Below are 18,620 nucleotides of genomic sequence, written 5' to 3' on the forward strand. Positions count from 1 at the left end.
CAGGGATGGTCTCACATGAAAGCAGCCCTTCAAAATGACAGTGGTAACTGTTAAAACTCATAGAGAAATATAAGTAAAATGAAGAAGCACAGGAACCTCTCTCAGTTAAAAGATCAAGAGAATTCCAGTGAAAGAACAAACAATGAAACAGACCTGTCTAGCCTACTAGAGCCCAAGATAATAAAAATACTGAAGAAATTAAGAAAGGCTATTGATAGAAATGCCTATCAATATTAAAAAAAAAGAAATTATAATGAAGAGCCAATTAAAATTAGAAAAAAATCATTTGCCAAGATGAAAGCTGAGCTAAAAAGCCATAAGTAGTAAATTGAATGATGCAGAGGAAAGAGTAAGTGATCTGGTTCAGGAGGGAGGGGACATATGTATATTTATGGCTGATTCATGTTGTATGGCAGAAACCAACACAACATTGTAAAGCAATTATCCTCCAATTAAAAATAATTTTAAATGAAAAGACAACCCACATAATGAGAGAAAATATTTGCAAACATAGTGACTGGCAAGGGATTAACCACCAAAATATACAAATAGTTCATGCAGTTCAGTATGAAAAAACAATTAAAAAATGAGAGGAAGATCTAAATAGACATTTCTGCAAAGAAAACATACAGATGGCCAACAAGCATGTGAAAAGATGCTCAACATCACTAATTATTAGGGAAATGCAGATCAAATCTTAATGAGATATCACCTTATACCAATTAGAATGGCCACCATCAACATATCTAGAACAATAAACACTGGAAAGGGTGTGTGGAAAAAGGAACCTTAACTGCTGGTGAAAATGTAAATTGGTGCAGCCAGTCTAAAAAAAAGTAGGGAGGTTTCTTGAAAAATTAGAAATAGAGTTACTATATGATCCAGCAATCCTGTGCATATATCCAGCAAGGACAAAAACTATTTTGAAAAGATATATGCACCCCAGTGTTCGTCGCAGCACTATTTACAATAGCCAAGACATGGTGGCAACCTAAATGTCCATTGACAAAAGAGTGCAGAAAGAAGATGTGGTACATATATATAAAATAGAATATTGCTCAACCATAAAAAGAACAAAATAATGCCACCTGCAGCAATATGGATACACCTAGAGATCGTCATACTAAGTGAAGTAAGTCAAACACAGAAAACGAATATTATATGATATTGCTTATATGTGGAGTCTTTTAAAAATGGTATCGGTGAACTTATTTATAAAACAGAATAGAGTCACAGATGTAGAAAACAAATCTATGGGTCACCAGTGGAGAAAGAAGGAGAAGTAAATTGGGAGATTGGGACTGACATAAATATGCTATTATAAATAAAGCAGATAACTAATAAGCACCTACTGTATAGCAGAGAGAACTGTACTCAATGCTCTGTAATGGTCTACATGGGAAAAGAATCTAAAATATATATTTGCTTAGCTTATTCACTTTTAAAAACGATGGAAAAATAAGATAAAATAATGACTTAAAAATAAATTTTTAAACTCAAGTTCATAAAGATGTCCTCTAAACTTTTCTAAAAATAGGTTTCTTTTTAATATTTAGGAGCATGATGTCTGTATATGTGTGTGTGCATATGTGTGTATCTATATGCTTGCTACTCCATATCTCCTCACATAGGCATATACGCCTCAGTTTAGAAATAGATCTAGTCCCTGAACCAGAGGTTGCTTTGGTTTAGTTCCTTCTCAGTCTCCTTTTCCTGAACCAGGAGACCTGCTCTGGGCACTGCCATAGAGTGGTGAGAGTGCCTGTGGTCCTGTCTGCCCTGCTAGAGCTGCTCCCCTGCTGCCACTCTGCCCCAGACAGTGCCCGGGCTCTGGTTGGAGCCCATTCACTGTTTTGTATGCCTCTCTTAGTTGGATCTATCCAGTTCAGTTCAGTTCAGTTCAATCGCTCAGTCATGTCCAACTCTTTGTGACCCCATGGACTGCAGTATGCCAGGCTTCCCTATCCATCACAACTCCTGTAGCTTGCTCAAACTCATGTCCATCGAGTCCATAATGCCATCCAACCATCTCATCCTCTGTCATACCCTTCTCTTCCTGTTTTCAATCTTTCCCAGCATCAGGGTCTTTTCCAATGAGTTAGTTCTTCATATCAGGTGGCCAAAGGATCTGAGTTTCAGCTTCAAAGTCAGTCCTTCCAATGAATATTCAGGACTGATTTCCCTTATGATTGACTGGTTTGAACTCCTTGCAGTGTAAGGGACTCTCAAGAGTCTTCTCCAACACTACAGTTCAAAAGCATCAATTCTTCGGCACTCAGCTTTCTTTATGGTTTAACTCTCACATCCATTCATGACTACTGGCAAAACCATAACTTTCACTAAATAGGCCTTTGTCGGCAAAGTAATGTCTCTGCTTTTAAATATGCTGCCTAGATTGGTTATAACTTTTCTTCCAAGGAGCAAGCGTCTTTTAATTTCATGGCTGCAGTCACCATCTGCAGTGATTTCGGAGCCAAAGAAAATAAAGTCTCTCACTGTTTCCATTGTTTCCCCATCTATTTGCCATGAAATGATGGGACCGGATGCCATGATCTTCGTTTTTTGAATGTTGAATTTTAAGCCAGTTTTTTTTCACTCTCCTCTCTCACTTTCAACAAGAGGCTCTTCAGTTCCTCTTCGCTTTCTGGCATAAGGGTGGTGTCATCTGCATATTTGAGGTTAGTGATATTTCTCTCAGCAATCTTGATTCCAGCTTGTGCTTCATCTAACCTGGCATTTTGCATGATGTACTCTGCATAGAAGTTAAGTAAACAGAGTGACAATATACACCCTTGACTACTCCTTTCCCAATTTTAAGTCAGGTGGTCTGGTATTCTCATCTTTGGAAGAATTTTCCATAGTTTGTTGTGATCCACACAGCCAAAGGCTTTGGCATAGTCATTAAAGCAGAATTAATGTTTTTCTGGAATCCTCTTGCCTTTTTGATGATCCAACGGATGTTGACAATTTGATCTCTGGTTCCTCTGCCTTTTCTAAATCTAGCTTGAACATCTGGAAGTTCTCAGTTCATGCACTGTTGAAGCCTCGCGTGAAGAGTTTTGAGCGTTACTTTGCTAGCATGTGAGATGAGTGCAATTGTGTGGTAGTTAGAACATTCTTTGGCATTGCCTTTCTTTGAGATTGGAATGAAAACTGACCTTTTCTAGTCCTGTGAGTCCACTGCTGAGTTTTCCAAATTTGCTGGCATATTGAGTGCAGCACTTTAACAGCATCATTTTTGACTTGAAATAGCTCAGCTGGAATTTCATCACCTCCCCTAGCTTTGTTGGATCTACAGAGATTACATATCTTGCTTTGTTTCTTTCTGCTTTCTCTTTTTAACTTTACTATCTGTCTGTGTTTGGAGAAGAAATGGTGCATCGAGGTACCATACTGCAAATTCATTACACTATTGTGACCTGAACTCTAACTCTTTTCTAAAAAAATACTTTTTATTTTATATTGGAGTGTAGCCTGTAAACAATGTTGTGATAATTTCAGGTGGACAACAAAGGGACTCAGCCATACATATGCATGTATCCGTTCTCCCATAAATTCCCCTCCTACCCAGGCTGCGATGTAGCATTGTGAACTCTAATGCTAATAATCTTTATGACAGATTTAAAGAAAGAGCAGCAGTTAGCTAGATAGATAAGAGTGAGGAGAGGAAACAGTAGATGGTAGCAAGAGTATGTGTGAATGTGCTGAGACAACAGAGAAAAAGAGGTTTTTGGAACTGGAAGCAGTTTGGTATCACAGTAACTAGAACAACCTAAGGGGAGAGGGCAGCAGAAGAACCTAGAGGAGAGATGCAACATAATGAGGAAGGTCTTTGTGCCTTCTGCCAACAGTCACCACTTCCCTAAAAACACACAAAAGAAGTAGAAAATAGACTCACTGTGCAGAAAACATCACAGGTTTCAAAAGATATTCACATCGATTCACTGAGGTGGAGAGTGCTGGTGTTATTATGTCCATTCTAGAAACAAGAAAACGGAGGCTTAAGAAATTTAAATGATGGACTAGAACTGAAACCCAAAGCCTCTTTTGCTTCATCCTTTGTTCTTTCCATGGGCTTCCCTTGTGGCTCAGTTGGTAAAGAATCCACCTGCATTTGGGAGACCTGGGTTTGATCCTTGGGTTGGGAAGATCCCCTAGAGAAGGGAATGGCTACCCACTCCAGTATTCTGGACTGGAGAATTCCATGGAGATGTCCTTGGGGTAGCAAAGCGTCAGACACAACAGCAACTTTCACTTTCACTTTGTTCTTTCCTCCAACCACAGTTCAGAGCACATACATGAACAGTGAAAAGACCGCCAACCATGAAGCATCTCAAACAAAACAATAGAACTGGAAACAAAACAGAAATAAACTTCTTTGACACCCCTTGATTCTACTTCCCCTACTTGTCTCTCTGAACCTAATTCATAAATAGGCTCTGAACCTAACTCCATAAATTGTCCTAATGGACTCCTCCACTCTGTCATGCAAACAGTGATAAGTTTCAGTATTGTAGCTACGTCCCAAACTTACATTTTTACTAGCACAAAGGAAGTAACGACTTCCTTTGTAACAATTGCACAGGTTCTGAGTAATAGTGGCTTGTAGAGGGTATACATGTGACCCAAGCTTCTGATCACGTGATTTTGACATTTTTATGTTCCTGCATATAAGTACCAACCTGCCTTCACAATAATGAAGTTTTGAACTCTGTCTTAAGTAAGAAGTTAATACCTCTGTTAACAAAACTACTTATCAAATCTTTATATGTAGTTCTATAACACTCATTTATTCAACAAATATTCCAATTTAGGAAGTACTATATAATATAGCAATAGGTAATGTATATAATAATGACTATTATGACATAAAAATATTATTTCATGCTGATGCATGCTAGGACTTGTAATCCTTAATCAAATCACTTTTCTTCCCTGAAGTTTAATCACAATGTAACTTTCTGAAAAAGGAAAAAAAGAATAATGAAGAATACTAAGACTAGCTGTTTCAAGTGACAAAGCAAACTTGACCCAGTTTTGCTGAATTTGTACTTTATTGTTCTTTCTATTATATTATCCCAAGTTCTATCTGAGTAACTAACCTAGGTCTCTTTCCTTCCTCAAAGCAGAGCACTAATAATGTATTTACCTATAGTCTTTCTCCTCCAGGGCATTGTCCGGATCCAGGGATTGAACCTGCATCTCTTAGGTCTCTTGCATTAGCAGATGTGGTGTGTTTTTTTTTTTTTTTTACCACTAGTGTCACCTGGGAAGTCCCTCCTATATCTATACCATCCCTAAGAACTGCTTTCTGTAATTCTTCATTCCTGGATAGGAACAGGGAAGGTTCTTAGAAACCTCATTTAGTAAGACGTTCTCATCTTAAGTCATGAAAGAGCAGTTTGAAACCCTCCACCTGAACTATGCTGTGTCTCTATTTTCTAATCTATAGTGTAAAGAGAAATATGGCTTCAGATAAACTGTTAGTCATAACCAGCCCTTTATTCTTTGTCCAGATTCTTAAAGGATAATAAATTCTATGTCTTTCCCCTATCTTTTTTGAGGACAGAAAAAGTCTAGTTCCTATTGGCAAACTTTTAGTCACTGCTTTTATTTTCTTCTGACATTAATGAATAACAATTGAATCAAGAACCAAATTAAAGTTTAGCAAATGAGTGCTCATCATACAAATCATACTTTCCTGCAAGTTTTTAAGAGCATATCGCAGATTCTGAAGATGGTTCACCTCAATAGCTTTGAGTAGGGAAAGTAAAGTAGAAAAATGGTGACCCCTGTTCTTTATACCTCCAGGTTTTCAGAGTATGGGATATACAGACTCTTTCACTATTACAAGTCTTCCACGATAGCCAGGGAGGACCAGGAGACATGCAGATTTACTCTATGATATTTGATTCCAATCATCGCGTGCTTATTACAGGTAAGTGCACTCAATTAATGGGCTTCCCAGGTGGCACTTGTGGTAAAGAACCCACCCTCCAATGCAGGAGACATAAAAGACATGGGTTCTATCCCTGGGTTGGGAATATCCCCTGGAGGAGGGCATGTCAACCCAATCCAGTATATTCTTGCCTAGAGAATACCATGGACAGAGGAAACTGCCGGACTATGGTTCATAGGGTCACAAAGAATTGGACACAACTGAAGCGACTTAGCACCCCTGCACCCAGTTAATGAGAAATAAAATCTTAATTTTTTCAAATCTGTTTTTTAACTAGCACTTGATCACTGACCGGAAGAAAAACAAAACTAGATGGGAAACGTATAAACTGTGATTCCTCACAATAGATAACTGAATTCAATTCTATTTTTCTATGGCTTTCTATTTTTCTATAGCTTGGTGGATGAGGTCTTGAACCTAGGATGCAAGGTGGTGGGGTTAAGGCTGCTGCTACACACAGGGCAAATCCAGCTCTGCATTGAGTGTTGGAGCAGGAATATGACCCATCTTAGCACGGCTGCACCAGCATACTCTCAGTGCCCCTTTTCTTCAGGGAGGCAGTTTGGCCCCATGTACTCTGGTACTGAGACAGTTACTCAGTGGATAGGGTGTTGACCTTCCCATCTGCCGTTGCTTCTAGACAAAGGACAGTGAAGAGAGAGGATAGGGTTCTGAATGACAGAGCCACCAGCACTGATGCTCACAGATTTTTTTTCTCCTTTTCCTGCTGCCCCTGATAAACATGCTTACTAAAGAAACAAAAGACTCTGTTAGACATTTGGGTTGAACATTGCTCACATGCATATCCTCAGAAGAAGCTTTCAAAGACATGAATAGTATTAACAATAGTTCCTCCTTCTGTAACACCAACCCAGAATGCATTTCCTATTGACCACCTTATCTGAGTTCCTGTGGGATTAATAGGGCAGAGAAATGATTGATGCTATCTCTCCTGGTGGAGAATATGAGTTATTTTTAACTTTTAGGTGTTTTCTGGATTAGAAGTGAACTAGAACTTCATGTTTGATGGATAATCTTCTACCTTCTAAAACAGAAATTAACTCTCGTTGTAAGCACCCCTCCTCTATACTATGTCCTCTAAGAATAACATAAAAATGGCTACAATCAAGTTTTCTCTTAGTGCCCCAACTTGCATGTTTAATTTACTAAGCTCAGCATTTCCATCCCATTTATCATCAGAGTAACTAAAGCTTCAAATATCAAGGCAAAAGCAAAAACACAAAAGAGAACCCTAAGATCAAAATTTCTTCCTAAGTTTATGTAATTCGGATAATACTCTGCTTACAACAATATAGAGCTCTGTGTATTGCTTAATCACTAATATCACATACATTGACTGCAACCATCAATGTGACATCAGAATTGCATCTGAAGCTTAGCTCTCAGATTTTAATTTGTGCTTTTGTTCAAATGAAGCAGCCATAGTAATCTTATACACCCCAGGGACAGCAACACCACGTTATAGAATATGCTGTTGTTACTGTCACCATTGTTGTTTTTGTTACTCTAATAAGACAACTACCATTTGGTTAGTTCTTTCACAAAGTGCTTTCATGGACTTTATTTCATTTGCACAACCACCACTGAAGTAGGAATTATTTTTCATCTTATTTTATAAATGATAAGACTAAATATTAACTATTTCAGCTGACTAGTATAAGGACGTTAGTTGAGATACACAGGTGGGATTCAGTCCCAAAGTTTCTGACTCCTGGATCTACTTTCTTTCTCTGTATTGCTTTGTTTCTATACTGCTAAATGGTATATCTAGCCAAACATGGAGCGGATTGCCGCTTGTTCATAAGCATATCTAGCTTTGTTGTCAGTTCAAATAAAATCCATTACAGTCAGTAGAATATGAAGGCACTCCATGTGTTGTTTGATTATCTGGTTACCGCATCCCTCTCAGATTTCCACCCTGTGATATTTGAATTGAGAAATACTACCAGAAGAGCCAGAAATACTATCAGAAATACTTCCTCCATTCTCTTTACACATGAGTAGACTTTATCTTAGAATTCAAACATTTTAGGAAAGTGTTCAGTAACTCTTGCTGAAAATTTTGCTGCAGTTGAGATTTCTATGGAGAGACTTGAGAAAAAGAAGGGCCAGCCTTTGGTAACTCAATCTCCACACCAATAAATTAGGAAGAAGTTTCATTTCTGTTTGAACTGTGGAATGCTTTGAGATCCTTATGTATATTTCTAGACATTACACTAAAACAGAATACATTATTGATTTTGAGAGTTAAATCATACTTGCAGTTTATAGGATTAATATAAAAGCAAACCAAATGCCATGATGAATGGATAAGGAAGTTGTGGCACATGTATACAATGAAATATTACTCAGCTGTAAAAAGGAATGCACTTGAGTCAGTTCTAATGAGGTGGATGAACCTAGAGCCTATTACACAGAGTGAAGTAAGTCAGAAAGAGAAAGACAAATACTGTATATTAATGCTTGTATATGGAATCTAGAAAGATGGTATTGACAGTCCTACATACAGGGCAGCAAAGAAGACACAGGTGTAAAGAACAGACTTTTGGACTCGGTGGGAGGAGAGGATGGGATGATTTGAGAGAATAGCATGGAAACATATACATTACCATGTGTAAAATAGATAACCAGTGTGAGGTCAATGCATGAAGCAGGGCACTCAAAGCAGGTGCTGGGTGACAATCTAGAGGGATAGGATGGGGAGGGAGGTGGGAGGAAGTGTTCAGGATTGGGGGGGCACATGTGTATCTATGGCTGATTCATGTTGATATATGGCAAAAACCATCACAATACTGTAATTGTCCTCCAATTAAAATAAACACATAAATTTAAAAAATGCAAGTAAGAAATACCTGCTCTCCACCTAATTCACTATGGCAATTTGGAAATTAATCTTATTTAATATTGTTGCAAGCACTGGCTTGTTTTGTTGTTGCTGTTTAGTTGCTGGGTTGACTCTTTTGTGACCCCCTGGACTGTAGTTGGCCAGGCTTCTCCATCTATAGGATTTCCCAGGCAAGGGTACTGAAGCAGGTTGCCTTTCCTTCTCCAGGGGATCTTACTGACACAGGAATCAAACCCTCATCTCCTTCATTGTGTAGGTAGATTTTTTTGACCACTGAGTCACCAGGGAAGCACAAGACCATGTTTACGGAGTGCTTTATTATTTGTTGGTTGAAACAGCTTTCTAACATATCCCAATCACTAAGTGGAAGTTTTCCATCAGCAAAAAGGTGGCCACCATCTTTATTACTGTACACAAGATAATGTAGCAGGCACTCTAAAGAAGGAAAAAACTAGACTATAAAAAGTAGGAAAATAGTGGTCACTGAAAAGAAGATATCAAGAAAGTCCAAGTGCCCTACACTTGGAAATTAATGAAGCCCCACATGAATGCTTTTCTCTGGCTAAATCATATTTGTTTTATTTGTCAAAGGTGTTTTTGAATAAATGAATGTGTTTTTACCTCATTCGGTCTCCTAGGCATTAATAACCTCACTGATCAGCTAGTTCCAAACACAATTAGTTGAATAAAATGCTTTGTGGTTCAAATCTTCTAATATTTGTTATTTATGAGATTCTTATTTCTGTTCAAGGATCTAGTGTTATGGACATGTATCCTTTAACTAGGATGATACAAGATACAAAACAGGTCCCTCACACCCATGAACGAGAAATCAATGTCATGCTTTACAACAAATATTTTTACCAAGTACTTACCATCTGCTCTGAGTCCATAATTAAGGTGAGTACATATTGACTCCTCAGGAAGAAAAAAGCAAAGATAGAATTTTCTCTTCTTATAGATGAGTCTTTGAGTGATTAAATAAAGGTAATGGCATATATGATGGAACCTTATGTTAGAGCTATTTTTAAGCGTTCATGAATACATGAAAAGTAAGCTTTTTAATGCAGCTCAGACTGCTTGCTGTTAGGCTACAAGTTCAATTTAAAAAATGAAGCTAGTTCTTATGATTAAAACAGGAATTTTAAGGGAAATACGTCAAGGAAAAAAGCCTAGTGTGTGTGTAAAAAATTTTAAACTGAGCTATAGGAGACTGTTAAGAAGAAGGGAAAGAAATGTATAGATGTTTACTCTGACCCCTATAGGTGCGGGATATGTGCCAAGTGTCTTAAATCCACAATCTTGTTTAATCCTCACACTAGTTTTCTGTGTGAGGTTCCATTTAAAGAAGTGGAAATTAGGATTCAAAGATCAAGCAACTTGCCTCAGTTCATATAACTAGTAAGCATCGTGGCTGGGATACGAACCCAGGGTTTTCTGAGGTGAATACCAACATCCTTTCCTCTGCAATCCTCAGGCCATGTCATTAATGTGTTCTCCAGAGGCCAGAGTTCTGGACCACCCTAAATGTATTTGTATTTACGACCACTGACTTCACCTAGCAGTGATGGCTGGAGGTGTTTGCCTGAAGTGTTTATCCTTTTATTTCATGCATGCTCTCCAAAAGGAGACATAGGGAGCAGGAGAAAGCATTTCTCAGAGACGCTTCAAATTCCCTCTCAAACTTTGACCTTCTGTGCTCATCTGCTGGAGATTTTCTCAGGACAAAATCTCCTAAGTTCATGTAATTATCAGTTATTTCTAATAATGCCTACAGAATAAGTAGAGGGAAACTAAAACCTGGCTGTCTTCATGAAATACTGACCTCTTAAAAGGAAAGTGTCTTCCTTGCAAGGTAGGGAGGGGAAAAGAAGACATCTAGGTGAATTTTCATACCTGACTGGTTGGAGACAGATCATACTTTAGGCCAGGAAATGGGTGGCCCCTGAGACCCCTTCCTGTAGTGGTCCTTAGTCCTCATTCTCCCTTTGGGACCTCATCTACACCCAGGGGAGCACACAGGTTAAGAGCATGGGCTTTAGGGCCAGCCTGACTTCATTCAGATCTTGGCTCCGCCACAGCTCAGTCAATGGCCCTGTTGTCTGGTCTCCAGATCCGTGATTACATCAGCCACATCTCCTCCCTCTCTCCTTCTTTCACTCTAGCTGCAACAACTGACTTTCGGTTCCCTGGAGGAGCCGTGCCCCTTCCCAGCTCTGGCCCTTTGTTTATGCTGCCTGTTTCCAAATACCTCGAGTTCAAACTGTGCTGCCAGTTCAGTTTGTTTACTGGAAGTCTAATAGACACCTGAAGTTGGCAGATCCATGAAAAGAGAAAGATTCAGACCGAGACTGCAGGTCTCACGCTTCTACTGCATTTCTAAAGAGATAGTGATGAGCTTTGACATGTTTCTAGGCTTTCTGATTACACCCAACCTTCTCTGAAGTCTCAGCCTCCCCTGCCCTTCCTCTCCTGTTCTCTCTGTTAAGAACTGGCCCATGTCCCTAATCAGAACACTCCTTGGAAAGGTCAGTGAGCCCTTTCCTTGGGTTGTCTCAGATTTCACACTGTTAATTGTAGATTCTGTCCCATGATCTCTAGACAATTTGGATAAATGACAACAGAGAATACATTCAACTTTATTTCTTTGTCCACTGACCTCCTGTTACATTTCTAGCCTGCTGCTAAGCTTGCTTCATGCCGAGAGTAGCATCTGACTGCTTCCTAGATAGACAGGGGCTGACTGGAACAATTGTGGCTTGTCTCATCCCACCTATATATATTACAGAAACACTCTGGGGTGGCACAGTGACTATCAGACTACATCTTTTAGACCTTTCTTTGATTAAACCAACATTCATGGCAGAATGTTGGAAAAGGTGTTAGGTATGCCCTGTGCCAATTTTGAGGTTATTTTGAATATTGTAAAATTGATGAAAACTGAAGGTCTTATGAAGTATTTTATTGTTCTTTCTTGTAGGTATGGGAACTCGAAACTGGCCTCCAAATATACCAGATTTTAGATCCTCATGGCTTCAATGTTGAACTGACTGCTGCAGCTATCGATGAAAGTGGATTTATTTTTGCCACAGGAGCATATAATGGTCAGACTAATATCCAGAATATGGCCCCCCTGCTTTAGTGTCCCAAGAATTTGTTCTAGGATCTCATCACAAGTTGTTTGGGTTAGAGGGGAAGTGTGAATCGAGCTGGAATATGTAAGCATGCCAGTGAGACTGCTGTGCCTGACTGAACAGTGCTAGGCTCTTCTCTAATGGGCATTAATGTCCTGATATTGGTGTTAATCATAATAAATACCTTACTTATATAGATGCTTATCAGTTTGCAAAGTCTTTCATATATACCATCTCAGTCCATTTTGACTGAGATTTATCTGAGTTGCACTGACTCATTCTGTCCCTTAGTTGCTCAGTCATGTCCAACTCTTCTGTGATCCCAACCATGGACTATAGCCCTCCAGGCTCCTCTGTCCATGGTATTTCCCAGGCAAGAATACTGGAATGGGTTGCCATGTCCTTCTTCAGTAGATCTTCCCTACCTAGTGATTGAATCTATGTCTCCTGCATTAACAAGAGGATTCTTTACCACTGAGCCACCAGGGAAGCCCCATCAGCTGACACAGACATTCTATTTAGTGCTTTTCATAATATTTTTACTGAAAATATGGGACCAGACAAAACATCCATCCAACTTTGCCGTATCACATTTAGGATCCTATACTGGACTTGTTTATAAGTCTAAGATGCTTAAGGGCATGTGTCATGTCACCCCTGAGAGAATGTCATGCTCCAGTTGGGCTGTGTCTTTTGCTGCTGTGGAGAGTTCTTAGAACTTGTTGGAACCAGTCTTCTCTCCTTTCACCTTACCTTATTCTGAACTCCCATGAGAGAGACAATGTGACCTAGACAATATGACCATCTGTCATATATATATGACACTATACATATATAGTGATTCCCTTCTCCAGGGGATCTTCCCAACCCAGGGATCAAACCCAGCTCTCCCACATTGCAGGCGGATTATTTACCAGCTGAGCCACCAGGGAAGCCCATATTTCTTTTAGGGATATGTTTACTAGATAAATTCTTGTTTGTAAGCCAGTTGATGGATTGAGTATCTTGAGTAAAAGTCAGAGTTTTTAAAGTGTGAGCAGATAACAATATACATGAAATAAAATCCAGAATGCTGAGTTGATGGCGTATGAATAAATGCAACCTGAGGTCACTCTAAAAATCCATGTTAGAAGATAATTCTCTACACTGAGTAATGACCTAGAAACAGGCATTCAATAAGTATGCTATCATTTCACCTGGCCCTTTCAGAGGATCTCCTACACGAACAAAATTAATTAGAATGTATGATTCCAAATGTAAGAAGAAACTCGACATGCTTTTTGCATTTCCTTTTTATGTAACCAACAACTCCAAACATTTTGTTTTCTACCTGCTGGAATTCTCTTAATCCTTTTATTACCCAGTAGGATCTAGTTCTAAAACATGTTAGCACCTTAGGAAATGACACTATTGGAGTGACCTTTTACTGTTAATAATCACTGTGGCATGATTTTAGATAGATAGATATTGGAGAATATTTAGCAAACTGGAAAGCGTTGGGATAATAAAAGCAGAAAAGACCCAATGAAGACAGAAAACTCACACAGGAGAGTCTGGGAATTTCAAAGAATATGTTCACAAATTTCAAGACATTGCCTGGTCCTGTTCATTTTTTATCAGCCTGTGACAATGAAAGTATACAGAAATATACTTTGTACACAGCAATGCTAGGGAGACTCATGTGTCAGTCTCAATAGGGAATAAACTTAGGATAAATTGTTGCAGAAAGCTTTCAATTAGATTCATTTTCTCTGAGATAAAAGCCATTCCTCCTAGAAATGTTTTTTGCTTATAGAATCTTTTCTCTGTGTGTTCAGGAACAGTTAAAATCTGGGACTTTGGCAGTGGACAAGAGTTGAAGGTGTTACCAGAAGGGAAAGACTGGAAAGAGGAAGAGCACTGGCTGCACCGCCTGATTTTCCTGAAAGCTCAGGAGAAACACCAATACTTGCTCCTCTCCTTGGAGCGCAACGGAAAGATCAAAATGATCCAGGTTTGCAATCCCATTTCCACATACTCTATGTGCTCTTCTGGGGAAAATCAACTGAGCGTGGATAATCCCCATTTAACTCTTCTCTTGCCAGCCAGCGGAGGATAGTATTTCTCCACAGCCTTCCTAAGGTGTTCCTAATTAACCCTGCCCACGTCCAAGCAAAGAGCAAAAAAGAATAGCTGGTCGACACTGCCCATCCAATGTTTGCTGAAGGGATTAGCAGGATCCTTCTGGAGTAGATATCAAGAAGATTAAATTTACATACAGCTACCACCTCTGACATGGTTTATATTCTCATTGGAGGAATCCCAGGGACAGGGGAGCCTGGTGGGCTGCTGTCCATGGGGTCGCACAGAGTCAGACATGACTGAAGTGACTTAGCAGCAGCAGCAGCAGCACCGGCAGAGCTGCTCCCCAGTAGGCTTTATGAAAGGGAGCAATGATTCCTCTCGGAACCATATAACCCATAATGCATTCAGGGACATTCAAGTCACTTTTTCAGTTTGTCATCAAAACTGCTTTGTGTACTTAACGGTTAATATGGCAATCTGTTTAAGGATGTTTTGGAAGGATTGAGGTATGGGCGGAGGAGCCTGGTGGGCTGCAGTCCATGGGGTCGCTAAGAGTCGGACATGACTGAGTGACTTCACTTTCTCTTTTCACTCACGCTTTGCAGAAGGAAATGGCAACCCACTCCAGTGTTCTTGCCTGGAGAATCCCAGGGACGGGGGAGCCTGGTGGGCTGCTGTCTCTGGGGTTGCACAGAGTCGGACACGACTGAGGTGACTTAGTAGTAGTAGTAGTAGTAGGTAGACTAAATTTGTTTTTCCTGTGTGTCTTTTACCACCTAAGTACACTAAAGCCTTCTTCATGCTTAAAATGAAAACTATATCATTTACTCTGGCTGTTGAGTGATGTTTCCCTGCCTAGAACTCAAGGATTCTTTGCTCTTATTCTTCCCCTTTTGAAGATAGGAGTGAAAAACTTCCTTGATTCAACTAATCTTTGTTTGCTGTCTGAACAATCCAAAATGGCCCTGTACTAGAAAGGAAGTTCTTCAGTGGAAAGAAATAGCTGTAAATTTCTTTTAAAAGATTTTCTTTGTAATTCTGCCATGATGAGAATGTGGAATTCTTACTGAGGGACACAATTTCCTCAATATATAAGATGAAATACTGAGAAATGTGGTTAAAATTTGAATAACATAAAGACCAAAGGAAAAAGATTAATGTTCTTTTGGATAATTTAGACACAAACAGTCAAGGAATCAACACAATTCTATTTAATTATGTATTAAGTAATTTGTAGTAAAGTGAAAACAAGTTGATAGCCAAGTCAATACATGACTAAATCAATGTTTGGTCTGATTTTTCTTTTTCTTTTCTTTGCTGAATTGACAAAATAAAGCAATAATTTAAGTATCATCTAAACATAGCCATATTCCTTTGGAAAACAGAACCTGCAGGTAGCATTATCCTTGAAAACTGGGATAGACACTTGTGGGTTTTCAGCCTGTGAAGGAAGAACCTAAAAGATGACACAAAGCAAAGAGGTCATTAGGAAACTGTAACTTTGGACCTAAATAAAGTTTTGGCCAGAGATGGCACTAGTCTTTCGTATAGCTTACCATTTTTTTCAATGGATGGCTTTAGACTGAACATTCTTATTCTTTATTTCCCATTTTTTTACCACCTGGTCCTGACACACACACGTGCACACCCCTTGCCCCAGCTCATGCAGTCATTCATGTTGACAACTTTACTTTCATCAGAGCTTGGTCTACAAATCTACTCAATTTCTAGAGACATGAAATAAAACTAAACTCATCTCCACCCTCTTATCCCTTGGAATCTTTAATTACTATAATGTTTAAAAAATAAAGAAGTAATAAATAAAACAAGCTCACTTACTCCCTAAAAAAGTGGCACTGTAGAAAGGAACTTATTAGTAATATACTCTCAAATGTGACAATGTATTAATTTCTCTGTTTTAAGTTAGTGCAATCCCAGCAGACAAAATCTGCTATTATAAACACTCCTTTTTAAAAACTGCAAAATGGAGCATTGTGCTGTTCCCACATCAAAATTGCTTTTAGATCTACGATAGCAGTTTTTGCTTTGATTATTTTGATTTTTTATGTCTCCTGAACTCCATAGATTGAACTTGATGAGGACTGAAAACCTCTCTTATTCATATTTGTATTCTTGCTCTGCCCAGAGTAGGTGTTCACTAAGGACTGACAGAATGAAGAAATATAAGAAACCCCTTGTAAGGTATACAATAGTAGATCTATGGGGCATTTTACGGTATTTTATTAATGCTTGAGGGGGGAAATTTACATTAAGGATAATGTTGAAAACATTATTTTTATTATTATTGATATCTTATTATTTGCTTATCACTTATTATCTGCCTTCCCTGGTAGCTCAGACGGTAAAGCATCTGCCTACAATGTGGGAGACCTGGGTTCAATCCCTGGGTCAGGAAAATCCCCTGGAGAAGGAATCCACTCCAGTATTCTTGCCTGGAAAATCCCATGGACTGAGGAGACTGGTAGGCTACAGTCCACGGGTCGCAAAGAGTCGGACACGACTGAGCAACTTCACTTTCTTTCTTTCTTCACTTTATTATCTGCTTATTCAAAGTAAAATATGGTTTGATTTACATACTTAATTTTTGGAATACTTTCATTTATTCACTCATTTTTTTTCAGTAACCATTTACCAAATGTTTACCATGAACCAGAAAGATATCTCCCATTTCACAATGGAACTTATAATTTAATAAGAAGGACTGATATTGATCCACCTGTTATATGTGTTATGAATGCTTACACAAAGTGCTATAGAAATTAATGATGGCAGGTGGTGCCTAGCCTAATTTGGGAGTCAGGGAAGACTGCTTTCCTCTGATTTCCAACTAAACTCAACACAATTCAAGAAATATTTTGTGTGCTCCACATACAGTAGGTATTTTTCTAAATCCCAGGATTCTATATTATATAACTACTCAGGAAAGTCACTGAAAGCCATGAAACACTGTGGATAAAATATTTTCTAAATCTCCCAGCTGGTACTAAAGAGATGACAATATAGTAAGTAAATAGCAGACCAAAATTTTAGTGCCTGTGTGTGTGTGCTTAATCGCTCAGTAATGTCTGACTCTTTGCAGCCCTATGGACTGTAGCCTGCCAGGCTCCTCTGTCCATAGAATTTTCCAGGCAAGAATACTGGAGTGGGTTGCTGTTTCTTTCTCCATTCATGAGTTACAGGACCTTTTATTAGGTCTATATGTAACTGCACTGTCTTGAAGTGATAGTGCTGTCAATGAGCAATCCACAACTGGTCTGAGTCTTCTTCCTTTGTAAGCAACTTATTCTTTCTGCAAATTTATAAGATGTTATCTTTGTCCTTGGAGTTTAAAGTCTATGCCTCTGTTTGTATCTTTTCTCATCAATTCCACAGGAAACTCAATCTGAAGTCCTACGTACTTCTTCCAGCTCAGGGGATTTTTGTTGTATTATTATTCATTTCTTAGATGTCTCTTTGGCATATGTTTCTTTTTCTAATTCAGAAACTCATATTATTTGCATATTCAGTTCAGTTGCACAGTCGTGTCTAACTCATTAGGTCTTCTGAATTTGTCCTCCAGATTTCTTATATTTTTCTCTGTTTTTGTTTTGTTTTAGCTTTGCTGACTCTTGAAATATTTCTCTACTGCTAGGCTATTAGTTCAAGTCTCAGCCAGGCACTGTCTCCTTTAACTCATCAAGCAAATTCTTAAACTTGAAGATCATGTGTTGGTTTTTGTTTCTGTTTTGAACTCCCATGCTTTTGAACTGTGATGTTGAAGAAGGCCCTTGAGAGTCCCTTGGACTGCAAGGAGATCCAACCAGTCAATCCCAAAGGAAATCAGTCCTGAATATTCATTGGAAGGACTGATGCTGAAGCTGAAACTCCAATACTTTGGCCACCTGATGCAAAGAACCGACTCATTGGAAAAGACCCTGATGTTGGGAAGGATTAAAGGTGGGAGGAGAAGGGGATGACAGAGGATGAGATGGTTGGATGGCATCACCGACATGATAGACATGAGTTTGAGTAGGCTCCAGGAGTTGGTGATGGACAGGAAAGCCTGGCATGCTGCAGTCGATGGGGTCACAAAGAGTTGGACATGACTGAGCGACTGAACTGAAGTATTGTTCAGGTTTGCCCAAACAACAGACTGTTTCCAAATAGGAAAAGGAGTACGTCAAGGCTGTATATTGTCACCCTGCTTATTTAACTTATATGCAGAGTACATCATGAGAAACGCTGGGCTGGAAGAAGCACAAGCTGGAATCAAGATTGCCGAGAGAAATATCAATCACCTCAGATATGCAGATGACACCACCCTTATGGCAGAAGGTGAAGAGGAACTAAAAAGCCTCTTGATGAAAGTGAAAGTGGAGAGTGAAAAAGTTGGCTTAAAGCTCAACATTCAGAAAATGAAGATCATGGCATCTGGTCCCATCACTTCAGGGGAAATAGATGGGGAAACAGTGGAAACAGTGTCAGGCTTCATTTTTGGGGGCTCCAACATCACTGCAGATGGTGATTGCAGCCATGAAATTAAAAGACTCTTACTCCTTGGAAGGAAAGTTATGATGAACCTAGATAGCGTATTCAA

General features: G+C 39.0%; 1 protein-coding gene across 1 annotated transcript in view; it reads left to right on the forward strand.

Annotated features, from left to right (window-relative positions):
- Positions 1-18,620, forward strand: part of WDR64 (WD repeat domain 64) — a 120,109-nt gene that overhangs the window by 52,826 nt on the left and 48,663 nt on the right. The window contains exons 11-14 of the mRNA XM_070384485.1: positions 5,812-5,938; positions 9,577-9,725; positions 11,806-11,929; positions 13,777-13,952. Of these exons, the coding sequence (XP_070240586.1) occupies positions 5,812-5,938; positions 9,577-9,725; positions 11,806-11,929; positions 13,777-13,952 (576 nt within the window). The remainder of the gene's footprint in view (positions 1-5,811; positions 5,939-9,576; positions 9,726-11,805; positions 11,930-13,776; positions 13,953-18,620) is intronic.

This window comes from Bos mutus, chromosome 16, assembly GCF_027580195.1.
Source record: "Bos mutus isolate GX-2022 chromosome 16, NWIPB_WYAK_1.1, whole genome shotgun sequence".
Lineage (NCBI taxonomy): Eukaryota > Metazoa > Chordata > Mammalia > Artiodactyla > Bovidae > Bos > Bos mutus.